At 39.6% G+C, this 15000-nt stretch overlaps 1 protein-coding gene across 1 annotated transcript in view; it reads right to left on the bottom strand.

The window, feature by feature from the left end:
• Positions 1-15000, bottom strand: part of ptprk (protein tyrosine phosphatase receptor type K) — a 344134-nt gene that overhangs the window by 160623 nt on the left and 168511 nt on the right. The window contains 1 exon segment of the mRNA XM_056481373.1: positions 9251-9425. Coding sequence (XP_056337348.1) covers positions 9251-9425 — 175 coding nt within the window.

Genomic DNA, 15000 nt, shown 5'->3' with positions numbered 1-15000 from the left:
TTAAACTTGAATTATATTGTTCTATTCAAAGTATTTTGTCAAATAAAAGATTTTTCTAGAGTCATCCACCATAATTTTGTGGCTCAAAAGTATCGATTCAGCCATTTTACCATTTTAAAAGTATCGATTTAGCACCGATAACTCCAAACGATACCCAACCCTATAACTCTGGATACCGTGGCTCCTGATAATCACAAAGACTTGCTGTCTTGCTCACAGATTCACCAGAGAGATGTGCCCCAACAATGATTTGTCCTCTTTTGAACTCTGACATGTCCCCCATAATAAGTAAAACTGTGCTATCGCTCTGATAATAAAACCTTTACACTCTGCTCTCACTGCTGGAATGTGAAGATTGGCCACCAGATGCTCAAATTTAGCCATCAAACCTCCAATACTAAATTGGCCAGTGTTTCCGTTACATTGTCCTACCGCTGTATATACAGTATATTAAAGACACACACACACACACACGAATCTGGAGTGGTGAACAGTGTGATCATGCAGTTGTAAGCTGCTCTTGCCCTGGACTCAGCGTCTGCTGCTCTGAGGAATAATCTCTTCTTTTTGTCATTTATTTGCGCAGCGAGGGCCCGGCAGGGATGTGTTTGATCAGAGCGAGGCCGCGGCGGTACAAAAGAAGAGGTAAAGAGAGAGAGACGGAGATAAAGGCAAGGAGAATATGTGCGGGAGGAGCAGCCAGAGCGAATATTTCCTGTGGGAAGAGGAGTCACAGCTTTTTTATTTTGAAGTTTTGATGGGCCTCGTGGAGGAGAGAGAGAGAGAGAGAGAGATGACAGACGCAGAGTGAATGTGGATCAGGAGACACGGCAATCTAACACCTGACGGACAGCGTTATAGAGAAGACACACACACACACACACACACCATCATCACACAAACAATCATCACACACAGACCTGACGGACAGCTTTACAGGGCAGGAGACACTCTGACTGACAGCGCTGTAATCAGCTCTGCTTCACACACACACACACACAGCAGAAACCACTGCTCTGACCCCAGTGCTGACTCTACAGAAGACCACCACACTGAGGTCTGAAATCAGTGAGTTTAATATTTGCATTTCCATCCACTTTGTTGTTCTGGGTGTTTTCAGTATTATTTCTTAACCAGAACAAGGTCAGTCAAGATTATTTGTGTGGTATTTTGAGCTCAAACTTCACACACACACTCTCGGGACATCAGCAATTTATTTTACATCTTGTACAAAGGGTCATAATAGGACCCCTTTAAATAAAGCCTTACTATAAAAACTGATTTGTGGCTCTTGGTATTTTCTATGTGGTTTAAATGTAGTCCTCTAGACACAAAAGGTACCTTCATCTCCAAGAGTGCAGCTCAGGTGAGTGTGTGAGCACCACGCAGGAATTCACATATTCTGTGAAAGTGAATTAATCATTGATGCGTCTCAAAAACAGGAAGCCCATGCTTGTGGCATTAACGAAAAGCAGAGCCTTTCTGTTGCTCGTGCTCTCAGATGAAGCCTTCAGAGTTGTTGACATTTTGGTTTGTTTGCGCGTGTTGAGCGTGCGCATCATCATCATCAGACGATCAGGCTTCATCAAACTTTAACGCTCTGTCTTCAGCATCTCCTGATCTCTCGCTGTCTCTCCAGGCATATTTACCAGCAATCAGGAGACGTGTTTGCGCCGCTCACAGGAGGGTGACAGCCTGTTATCTAGTCATTAGAAAATCACGAGTAGCAAACAATCATCATCTCTACATCTCTGGCTCCACATACACACACAACTGCAGTGCGGGATCTGAGGCTTCGGCCGGCTGACATTACTCTGGCCACCGCTTCTGCCTCTTCGTTCAGATCAAGAATTCAATAAATGGTGAAGTTATTCAGTTTTTTTACAGGCAGCTCTAAGCTTTTCAGCAAGCCAGAAATATTTACAGGAGTTTAATGGTGTGTATTTCAGAATTGAGGCCGATATAATACGATATGGTACGATACGATAAGCATCTCAATGCATAGTCAACAATACGATATATATTAAAGGGACAGTTCACCCAAAAAAGACACTCACTCACTATTTACTCTCTATCAAGTGGTTTTACAGTTTTTTGCTTTTGGCCAGAGAAGATATTTTGAAGAAAGCTGAAAACCTGTAACCATTGACTTGCCTAGTAGGAAAAACACTATGGAAGTTGGAGGTTTTCCAGCTGTCTTCAATGTATCTTCATTTGTTTTCAACAGGTCAAGGGAGAGTGAATAATGACAGAATTAAAGTTTTTGGGTGAGTTATCTATTTAAAGATACATACAGAGCGGCTACCTATACAATGCACTAAAAATACACATGAAGCAGCAACCGATACTATACGAAGCGATACATTAAAGACCCATATGAAGCAGCTATTGATACGATACATTAACAACACATATGAAGCAGCTTCCAATACTATAAGACACTGTAGAAGTATATATGAAAGAACTACCAATAAGACACATTAAAGTTACATATAAAGAAGCTACCAATACGATATGATACATTAAACCCACATATGAAGCAGATACCGATGCAATATTTTAAAGATACATTTGAAGCAGCTACCGATATGATACGATACATTAAAGACACATATGAAGCAGCTACTTATATGATCCGATACATTAAAGATACATATGAAGCAGCTACAGATACGATACATTAAAGACACATATGAAGCAGCTACTTATATGATACGATACATTAAAGATAGATATTAAGCAGCTACTGATACGATACATTAAAGATAGATATTAAGCAGCTACTAATACGATACATTAAAGATACATATGAAGCAGTTACAGATACGATACATATGAAGCAGCTATCGATACGATACATTAAAGATACATATGAAGCAGCTATCGATACGATACATTAAAGACACATATGAAGCAGCTACTTATATGATACGATACATTAAAGATACATATGAAGCAGTTACAGATACGATACATATGAAGCAGCTATCGATACGATACATTAAAGATACATATGAAGCAGCTACTGATACTATACATTAAAGACACATATGAAACAGCTACCGATACGATACTATACATTAAAGACACATATGAAGCAGCTACCGATACGATACTATACATTAAAGACACATATGAAACAGCTACCGATACGATACTATACATTAAAGACACATATGAAGCAGCTACCGATACGATACTATACATTAAAGACACATATGAAGCAGCTACCGATACGATACTATACATTAAAGACACATATGAACAGCTACGATACGATACTATACATTAAAGACCCGTATGAAGCAGCTACTAATACGATACATTAAAAGATACATATGAAGCAGCAACCGATACCATATGATACATTGAAGATACATATGAATTAGCTACCAATATTGTAAGATATTATAGAGGTACATATGAAGCAACTACCAATATGATGCATTAAAGTTAAATATAAAGCAGCTACTGGTACAGTTCTTTGAAAATATCGTCTTTTGCCTTGCAGAGTGAAGATTAAAGAGCGAATAAATGGTGTGTGAAACTATCCCTTTAAGGACTTTAAATTGAACAGTAGATATTCTGTTTTATTTTGCTAAACCAAAGCACTTTCTGTTTGCCGTTCGAGCAGGTCTTTCTGCAGTCTGACTGTGGATCTCCACAGTGGTGAGATCTAATAAAAACAGGGCCGGCTTTTATCGACTGCTTGCATCTGAAAGTGTTTCTCAGCGCACGTCCTGTCAATTCGGTTTATTCTCTACAAGCCAGAGAGGCCGTAATGTCATTACTGGAAACCCTGGGCTAAACATGCGGAGCTCCCGCGCGCTCCGAGGCGACAACTGTGTTCGCTTGTGTCTGACTTTTTTTCCCTCTCCCATCTTTCTTCACGCAGCTGGGGGACACGCAGATCGATACTTCTCCAGCGCAAGAATTCGCCACTGAAATTTTCATTTGTTACAAAGCGGCCCCAAACAGCCGCGAGGCCCCGCTGTCGGCCCGCATTAGGGAGAGCGGGAGCTAATAAAGCACTAGCCCGGGGTCACGCGCGACAATAGGCGACTCAGTGCCAGCTCCCATTAGCGCACGCACAAATCCATGGCCCAAAAATTTCCGCTGAAATTACCATCTTTGGTATCCTTGTAGCAGGATGTCAGCTGGGGAAGTGTGCTGGAGATATCTGAGCTGTCAGTGTGTGTCCCTGCAGCGCTCCGGCCGCCACTAACTCTCTCTCTCACACACACACACTCAGAGTCGCATCTGCAAACTCTAGCTCGCAGGACTCGCTTGCGGAGGAGCACTCGCCAAAAACACCCAGAGAGCTTCGTTTGCATAAACAGGTTGTGCATAATAACGCGGCACCCAATGGTAATTGAAATAGGAATGCATTTGTATTATTTAGCGGCGCTTAAACAAGCAGATGGTCTCTGTAGCCGCGATGGACGTTTCTCTGGGTGGAAAAGCCTTCGGTTTCAGAACATCAACTCAGTTTGGTTCGTAACTCAGATTTAAAGACATGCTGTGTGTGTTTTTAATACAGCAGGGGGAACGAACTATAAAATGTTGCTTTAATTAGCATTTAACTGGTCATTTTAGCTATTATCGAACAAATTTGTATTTTAACTAGCACAAAGTGTGTACATTCATTTGAACTCATTCATTTATTAATTTTCCTTCGGCTTAGACCCTTGATTCATCAGTGGTCGCCACAGGGGAATGAACCACCAACTTATCAAGCATAAGCTTTACACAGCGGACACCCTTCCAGTTGCAACCGAGTACTGGGAAACATCCATACACACTGATTCATACACACTATGTGAACTACCAACACAATCTCAAGGCAATTCGTAACTTTTTGATTTAGTGGCTAATTCGTACGAATTCGTACGATCTAATTCGTACAATTTAGTACGATTTGCTCATCCACCAATGACGGTTGGGTTTAGGGGTGGGGTTAGGTGCCACGCCTCCTTTTTAAAATTTTAAAATCGTACAATTTCGTACGACTGAACTCGTACGAATTCGTACGATTTAGCCACTAAACTGTCAAAACGTAAAATACTTACGTTTTCTCGTGAGATCAGGCTGGAACTACAGACAATTTAGTTTATTCAGTTCACCTATAGTGCATGTGTTTGGACTTGTGTGGGGGAAACCAGAGCACCCGGAGGAAACCCACACCAACACGAGGAGAACATGCAAACTCCACACAGAAACGCCAATTGACCTAGCCGGGACTCAAACCAGCAACCTTCTTGCGGTGAGGTGACAGTGCTAACCCCTGAGCCACAATGCGACCCTGTTTCAACTCTAATATGTCTAATATGAAATATAATGATTAACAGAGTATTTAGAAGATACACATTAAATAATTAAGACATCTGTAAGGTGTGAAGTAAAATATAATGAAGTAATGCCAAATATTCAGCCCAGGCTCATTGGACACATGTGGCTACCTTTTCACAAAATATAAAACACAAGCCTTCAGTTTCAGCACATCAACTCACTGTTCGGTTCATGACTCAGATTTAAAGAGATGCTACTTATTGTGTTTACCATATTAAAGGGGAAACTAAATATTCTTGTTTTATTAAAAAGTGATTTAAGGGCTACAAATACCATTTAGCTGGAATTTGTTTGCCATTACTGATCTTTAAATGTATTGATTTGTATTTTAAGATGCACATGAATGCCTATATCTACTTTTAAAATGAAGCTTCACCTCTAATATGTCTAATATGAAATATAATGATTAACTGAGTGGCATATAGTCGTGACAGATTGATTTAAATGTATACATTAAATAATTAAGACATCTGCAGTGTGTGAAGTAAAATATAATGAATTAATAGGATCATATGAAAATGGGTAATGACATTATTTATTATAAAAAAGATTCCACATTTTATTCTTTCAACACAATGTTTTAATTAAACCACTTGCAGTTTCTGAATCTGAAGGTTTCACTGTTTCAACTAGACTGTAAGTTGGTGTAACTAGAGTGTTTGTTGCCTTAACTTTAAAACATATGCTGATTTAAGTCTGTCCAAAGCGTTACTTGATAAGGACAATTATTTTGTAAAGACATTAGCTGTTTCCAATACAAAGATGCAAATAAAATTTATGTGCAAAACTGGAAATTGCACATACTGATACGATACATTAAAGATACATATGAAGCAGCTACTTATATGATACGATACATTAAAGATACATATGAAGCAGCTACTTATATGATACGATACATTAAAGATACATATGAAGCAGCTACAGATTCGATACATTAAAGATACAAATGAAGCAGCTACTGATACGATACATTAAAGATACAAATGAAGCAGCTACTGATACGATACATTAAAGATACATATGAAGCAGCTACTGATACGATACATTAAAGATACATATGAAGCAGCTACTGATACGATACATTAAAGATACATATGAAGCAGCTACAGATACGATACATTAAAGATACATATGAAGCAGCTACAGATACGATACATTAAAGATACATATGAAGCAGCTACTGATACGATACATTAAAGATACATATGAAGCAGCTACTGATACGATACATTAAAGATGCATATGAAGCAGCTACTGATACGATACATTAAAGATACATATGAAGCAGCTATTTATATGATACGATACATTAAAGATACATATGAAGATAAAAGATTCCATCTGACGAGTGACAGAGAACAAAATCAATTCCTGATAAACTGACGTAAAAAAAATCAACAGTCAAAGCAGAATTTACTGCAATAGAAGCTGCGTCAATCTTTAAAAAATGAATTGCGCATCAGAAGACAATACTGACACACAGTGAACGCAATGTCGTGTTTGAAGATGTAAGACGCGGAGGTCAGACGCTCTGAACATTTCTGCTGGAAACTAACAATATAACACCAGTACTGAAATGGTTTTGGCGTTTTAGAATGACCAAACCAAAATATTCAAGATGCATATAAAAATAGGTGGACGGAAATATAACTAATCATATTGTAATTTATGTGTGTGTAATTGTTCCGTTGAATGTAAAATCCTTCAATAAATGGTGTCATGTATTAGTCTGTGCTACTGCTAATAGAGAAGATCTGCTTTTAAGCTTCATGAAGTTAATGTGAGTACAGATAACTTGAAGATGTATTAAAACTAAACTTTGCAAGTCCAGGTAATTGAAATCAGTAATTGGGTCAACTATTGAACTCTATCAACTAAACATTTTGAGATAAAAATATAAAGGAAAAATCCAAGCGAAAAGAGAACGAATTATTTTAAGTTTAATTGAACTTATTTTTTCAGTGCAAACAGCATTCAGTGGTTGATCTCCCCGATCAAATGGGCAGAATCTGAAAGACGAGAGTTTGCTTCTTGTGGAAAATAACAAAACACAAAGCCTCTGGTAATTATTGGACGGGAGGCGCATGATATTGATCAGGGACTAAAAGATCAATCTTGGGATTTAAGGATCAATATCAATGTGTTTGAAATGAAAATATATACAACAAGAAGCCTCAAATGAAGTTTTTTTTTTTACCTTAATGCAATTTTGACTTGGTGCATCCTACAGTCAGCTTATTTTCTAGGTTATCAGATGGAATCAAATGTATGTATGCGCGCATATCAGCTATTTTCAGCACAGGCTCATTGGGGATACGTGCCTAGGGCTACATATTTGGGAAGTTTGTGCATATGTCCGGCTGCTTTTTGTGTGTAAGATGAACTCTACGGGGCGGTATGATGCCACAGACATCTTCTGTTCATTTTCGAGCTACCGCTGAATGATTACCTCTGTATAACCAGCTTTTCTGGAGCGGTCAGTTTGCTCGATAGCTCACCTTGTATGACATCGGATTTAGGACACATAGTGAAATTCAAGTACAGCAAAAGACAACAAAAAAGTTAAATAAACAAAAAATAAATAAAAAGCAGTGTGAAATGTGGCTGAGATGCAATTTTCTCTACTAGTTTGCTTTTAAAAACACTATCGGTTGGGTTTAGGTAAGGGGGTGTGTGGCTCAGTCGATAGCAAGCATGTAAGATTAGCAAACATGGTCCAGTAACGCATTTGAGATTGACAGAAATGTGCACAGCGCTCTCTGGTGGATTTATGAGGTGGATTTACACTGTAACAATATCTGAGAATGAACAGTTTCTGTATGTTGTGATTCACAAGTGTTTATTTATGGTGGTGAACTGCATTATGGGATGTTGATCTCTGCTCTGTCCACTTATGATGTTGAAAATTTTATTCTACAGTTTAACAAAGTGACTTTTATTGACACTTTAGTAGTTTGGAATAATATAAATATAAGAATAATATAGAGAGAAATAAGTAAAAGTAAAATAAGTATAATAACAGGGTTTTAGTATCGTAACCAGCTCGAACCAGCAACCTTCTTGCTGTGAGGCAACAGCACTACCTACTGCGCCACCGAATATGTTAACAGTATGTTTATATTGTCACGGTATGCTGAAGAGACGGATACAAAAAGGTAGGATACAAGTGCATTAAATGAAGAAATAATCGTGCAGATAACAGAAAAAGAATGGGACATCCAAAAATCAAAGAACAATAATAAACAAAACAAGAAACAAAGGTAAGATACGGGAACACAACACATGCACAACATACCATACAAAAACTAACGACTCAGTAACAACAAACAGGTGACAGGATTCAGCTGTGTGTAGGGGAATGAAGGGATTTGTAGTTCATGACTGGATTGTAGTTCACCAGCGATCCCTGCAGTCCTCGATTGCTGGTGAACATGACATATATCTTCCAAAACAACTTACCAGAGAGTTATGGGATCAGAAAAAATATCTGTAAACCTTTTTTTCATATATTTAAATGAGGAAAATAAAGATGCATTATGAAGGTGACCAAAAAAAGTCAGCGAGTTTACAATCTTCAACATACTTCGTAAAAATTCTGTAAATTTAACTGCAAACCCAAATAAAATAATGCTAATGAAAATGAGAAGAGTTGGCTCACTATAGAACAAAAATCATTGATTTTATTTGATTCAAAATGTTTGCATTTATAAGGAAATGGCTCCGTTACGGATGTGACAGATGTGTGACTTTGGTAAATCAAATATAATTGTTTGAAAACACTGACAGACATTTTTGAGTATACTTAAATTAAAAATGTAATACAGGGCATTAGGACTATTGGTATTGTTTACATACCTCAAAATGCTCTATATACCCTGCATTAGAAAGCATGCTTTACCTCTGACGATGAGTCCAGCGAAGTTGGAGACCCCGGAGCCCCTCTCCGACTGCGTGACGCAGCGGTACAGGTCCTGGTCCTGACTGCTGACCTCCTTCAGGCGGAAAGATGCTGCAAACTTCCTGTGGTTGATGTTTTTCTTCTCCGCCACGGGAATATCCTCGCCGTTACGCCGCTGTGCGGGACAACATCAGCAAGAAGACCAACGCATTTAACCCAGTCACTTCACCATTATAGATAACACTTTAAAACAATACGCATTTACTAACATGAACAAACAACGAACAACACATTTAATACAGTTTTTATTATCTTTGTTAATGTTAGTTTTTGAAAATAAAGTCATTCGTTCATAGTTCATGTTAAAGGTGCGGTATGTAAGTTTGACACCCAGTGGTTGAACTAGGTATTGCACTCCTGTTTCAAAACAAACGCAAGTGCAGGTTGCCAGATTCACGACACTAACAGGAGCGAGTCTGACCAGAGCCTAAAGGCTGATTTAGGTCATGTTGTAAATAAAAGCAACGGCACGTGATAGAAGGAATATTTCCATATTAAAAGGAGTTTTTGTCCTAATCAACACCTGACATTTATATTTTTGAAATGCCTTCTGTTTCTCACAGCTGAACAACAGAAAACTGACAATGATCAGCTCAGGTACACCTCATGTGCTTTATTCAGTGTTAAATGCTAATAATGTGAGTCTGAAGGCCATTTTACATCACATTTATTGCCGTACTACTGAAAGCAGCAGCAGATAGTTCACCTCAGATCTGGAGAATAAAATAAACCATCTGAACCAGCATCTACATTTAATAATGTTAAAGAGGTTTAATATGTATTCATTAGATTATAAATCTTACCATTTCGCTAGAGTGCAGTGAGTGTACTATTCTGTGCATCTGAATGGCTGTATTTACATTTACTGTCGTGTTTCGTCTGGTGCAAACAACCAAATGGCTTATTACTGCAAATCTTATCATGTAGCGTGTTGTTAGGACACGGGGTTACAATGCAATCTGCTCACCTAATATTTAAGCATTTAATAATTATATTTTTTGTTAATTAATAACCACCTCAGGTGGAACTCTGAATCTGCATCTCATTTTGGAGTCTGCTACTGACCACAAGAGGTCGCATTTTGGTCACGGACGCATGCTCTGAGAGCCTTCCTGACTGAATGAATGAAATACGCTGTTTTCCACCAAGGCACCCTGGGGTGCTGAAATATAATTGGCTAAACTGGCATTGGGCGGGTTAAAGAGACCAAATCAAAGACAGACGTTCCGGCACGTAACGCACATTTTTAAAGCTGAACATCTGTCTTCAGCATTGTTTTACAGATAAACAAGAATGTTCACTTAGCATGTTTCTGAAATATCTGCAAACATATTATGGTGATTTATGCTTTAGAAGAGTCAAAAACGTACATACAGCAGCTTTAACTAATGGAAGCTTGTGAATTGTTACTCATCATGACTGCTTCAGGTGTCAGAACTCATTCAAAATGAGTCAGTATAATCAGAGGATGTGGAGTAGTGGTGTTTGTTTTGACAAATTTGACATTAGCACAAAATATAGCTTCACTATCTCAACCTTTCAATAAAGTTGACAAAAATGTGGACGAGAAAACATTGAGCAGTGTGAAAGTCCTCCATACTTTGAGTTGGTCGGCCTTGACTTTTATATAACATTTGTATTTTGTATACTTACTATGTATGATTGAGGACAAAATTGTAAGCCCTTTGTTGAAAGTGTCATTTTAAATAACATTTTCACCACACAGCTTCGTCTCGCTAGTTAAAACAGCCTGTTTCTCTGCATTTGAACATTCTTACAAACATCTGAGATAATGCAGGTACATGAGTCAGCAAAATATATCATACTTTTCCACAGTTTTTGGAGATTTTAATGAAATAAAAACTTGCGTACAGTGCCTTTAAAGGGATCGTTCACCCCCAAAAAAGAGTTTCTTTCTTCTTTTAGATATTTGGAAACCTACTGACTTCCATAGTAGGGAAATACACAGAGGTCAATGGTTACAGGTTTACATTTCTCAAAATATCTTCTTTTGTGTTTAAAAAAGTAGAAAAGGGGAGAGTAAATGATGAGAGGATTTACATTTTGTGTGATAAATGCTAAATGCTAATCCCTGCAGATGCTAAAACGACAGAGCATTTCTGACAGACAGTGTGTGTGTGTGTGTGTGTGTGTGTGTGTGTGTGTGTGTGTTATCACTACAGTCATCTTATGGTGTGAACAGTCCAAATGCAGAGACGGCACTTCATTTCACGCTCGCCGTGACACACTTCTGGGTTGCTTTGGTGGATGGAGATGCTGGTGTGTCGCAGCAGATCTGTGTGAGTGAAGTGTGTGTGTGTGTGTGTGTGTGTGTGTGTGTACAGCGGATCATTCATTAGCCACTTTAACACTGCCATCTCCTATTAGTCAGACACTCGTTCGCTCTCCTTCATTTCTTCACCTCTTCATGTACGAGAGCAGAAAAGGTCACTTTGCCCACAACACACACACACACACACACACACACACACACAGACACACACACACACACACATGTTCCCACCCTGTCAGACACTCGCTCTGCTTCAATCCTCCAGCGCACTTTGTCTTGTGGGAAAGTGAAGTCCTCTCATTAGTTAATCAGAATCAAAGGGCAGCGGCGGGACTTCAGCAAACACACACACACACACACAGCCCGCCGACACAGATATCATTAAACTGCAGGATTTTCCTCCAGGATGAATTCTGGGAAACGCCGTCTCCGTGTGACAGCCTCAGTTTTAATGAACGCCGCATCTCTGCCGCTGCTTGATTAGCAATTGTGCTCATACACACACACACACACACACACACACACTCGCGGACCGCGAATATTGGATACAGTTTCTAATAAATAAACTAAAAATGATGCAATTTTTGGGAGTATTGTGAAATCAAACTCTAAAAACCTGCTGAACTTGACATTCCTGGCCAATTAGAGTGAAAGGCTTGTGACGGACTGATCTGAAGGCTGAATTGTGTTAAAAACAGCAGTGTTTTAGCTCAGTGGTGCTCGACTGCAGGGTCACAGAGCAGGTCTGATGGGTGTGTGTGTGTGTGTGTGGTTAAACTACACTGAACACTCAGACATAACTGCACTTCCTTTATTCAATCTCCACCGCTCAAATCAGGGGAAAAAAGGTTTCAAATCGAAACTTGCAGAAATATGAATTACATTAAAGGCTACTTAAAGAGACAGTGCACACTAAAATGAACATTTTGACCATTTGTAGGGAGTTTTAAAATACTTTCAGGACTAAATGTCCCTAAATACACAAACAAACATTATTTTTCTAGAGATAACTTGACATATTTGTGATATTATTCTATTGAAGGTTAACAAATGTACCCACAATTCTAGAATCACTCTTATTCCATGGTCTGTTGAAATTCTTGATTCTGATTGGCTGGATGGGTGTGCATTATTTTCATTGAAACGCACAGGTAGTTCCAGTCGGTTTTGATCACAGTTCGAAGTAAATGCACTTCTTCCAGACGTTTATTATTACCATAGCAACCCGCATGTGGTGCAGAGGAAACTGCGCCAGCTACGTGAACGGCTCCCTCCCCCCCAGGGGAGGATCTCAGGATCTGACGCTGGATCCAATCTCTAGCATCTCTGTTGTTAAAACGTGATATACAATTAATCTTTAGTGTATCTAACCAACCCAGGCTCATTCTGAGAACGTAGTCCCGGGGACGTTTCTGGAGACCGCGAAATACGTCGCGGGAGGTACGTATTTTTGCAGTTTTTGTTTTCGCGAGTCCGCGAGAGGCTGCTGCATGCGCTTTTTCCCGCGCCGTTCTCGCGTAAACCCGCTAGAGGCCGCTGTCGAACGACCTTCCGCCTGTCTGCCTGGATGACAGAATGATTGACCGTGTGACCGGCCAATCGGCTGACCCACCCTTCTCCGTCCCTAAACCCAACCAACGACGATTCACAAAAGCCGTCCAGAAAAAGAAAAGTCCTCGTCTGATTTTTACCACGTTTTCGGATTTTGACCACATTCTCACCCTGTGACCAACTTGTTCGCTTCATTTTTTGGATTTTGTTTTTGTTTTACCTGATTTCTGGAACCGCTCTTCCCCGGACTTGAACCCGGTCGTCGTCGTAGTCGTGGTCAGCCCCTCTCTGCGCCTCGAGTCCGCCAGAGTACACGAAGAGCTAACCGGACAAACTGGTTGCAACGGTAAAGCCCTCCACACGGAGGCGAGCGGCCGGCCGGCAAGCGCCGAAGGGAACGGCGTCACACCGCCCTGCAGCGTTCGCTTAAAAAAATGAAATGCAGCCGTACGTACCCCCGGCTACGTATTTCGCGGTCTCCAGAAACGTCCCCGGGACTACGTTCTCAGAATGAGCCTGGGTTCTAATTAACGGTCAGTCTTTGGACTTTTTAACCTATTATTTGTTCTCAGGTGTATTTTTTGGTTGATTGCAGAGATAAGTTTTATAGTTAATTTATGACTGTAAGTAAGGTTAATGTAACACTGATCCTACGTGTTTGGCTGATTGCTTTTGTTTTAAAAAAGATGAATAAAGCAGAATGTTCTTCTACCTGTACCGATTTGTTTTTTTCTTTTGCTAAATTTCCCTACATATTTTACAGCAAAGATTTCTGAAATAGGCTTTGGCTGCTTTCTCTTTAATGCATCTTATGTGCCCTTCAACTGGCGTTTCATAAGATACAGCTTTGTTAATGTTTTATTTCATCTATCTATTATACCTGACTAAAGTCTTGTCATGTATCCCAGTTGTACGAGCAACAAATATTAACTTGACTTCTAGTTGATCATTTGGAGAAGTGTCAGAAGGTGGATTTTTCCCATGAATCATCTGTTGAACTGCATCTCAATCATCACTAATACTGCAGAAGACCTACTGGAACTCACATGGAGCCAAGATTCTTACAGAAATCAGTCAAGTTTGGTGAATGAGAAATCATGGTTTGGGGTTACATTCAGTATGGGGGCGTGCGAGAGATCTGCAGAGTGGATGATCAACATCAACAGCCTGAGGTATCAAGACATTTGTGCTGCCCATTACATTACAAACCACAGGAGAGGGCAAATTCTCCAGCAGGATAGTGCTCCTTCTCATACTTCAGCCTCCACATCAAAGCTCCAGAAAGCAGAGAAGGTCAAGCTGCTCCAGGATTGGCCAGCCCAGTCCCCAGACATGAACATTATTGAGCATGTCTGGGGTAGGATGAAGGAGGAGGTATTGAAGATGAATCTGAAGAGTCTTGATGAGCTCTGGGAGTCCTGCAAGAAGGCTTTCTTTGCCATTCCAGATGACTTTATTAATCAGTGATTTGAGTCATTGCAGAGATGTATGGATGCAGTCCTCCAAGCTCATGATGGAGTCAGACACAATATTCATTCTGTTTCCACTGCAGCATGACCACATATTCTATACTGGACATTATTGAAGGTTCAGTGAGCAGACTTTTGTCTAAGCAGAGTCAGACCTTACTGTCCTAATGAAATCATTCATAATCAAGGCATGATCATATTTTATTGTGGTCAAATAAGCGTCATCTAGAGGCCTTTGCCTTTCATATGAGCCACTTCTGATACCAAATGATCAACTAGAAGTCAAGCTATTATTTGTTGTTCCTAAAACTTGGATAGACGACAAGCCTTTTGTCAGGTAGTGTAGTGTGTGTGTTTATAGTGTACAGAGCATCCTT

The sequence above is a fragment of the Danio aesculapii genome, chromosome 20 (genome assembly GCF_903798145.1).
Source record: "Danio aesculapii chromosome 20, fDanAes4.1, whole genome shotgun sequence".
In the NCBI taxonomy this organism is placed as follows: domain Eukaryota; kingdom Metazoa; phylum Chordata; class Actinopteri; order Cypriniformes; family Danionidae; genus Danio; species Danio aesculapii.
The sequence above is the reverse complement of the archived record's forward strand: the minus strand, read 5'-3'. Positions and strand labels throughout refer to the sequence as shown.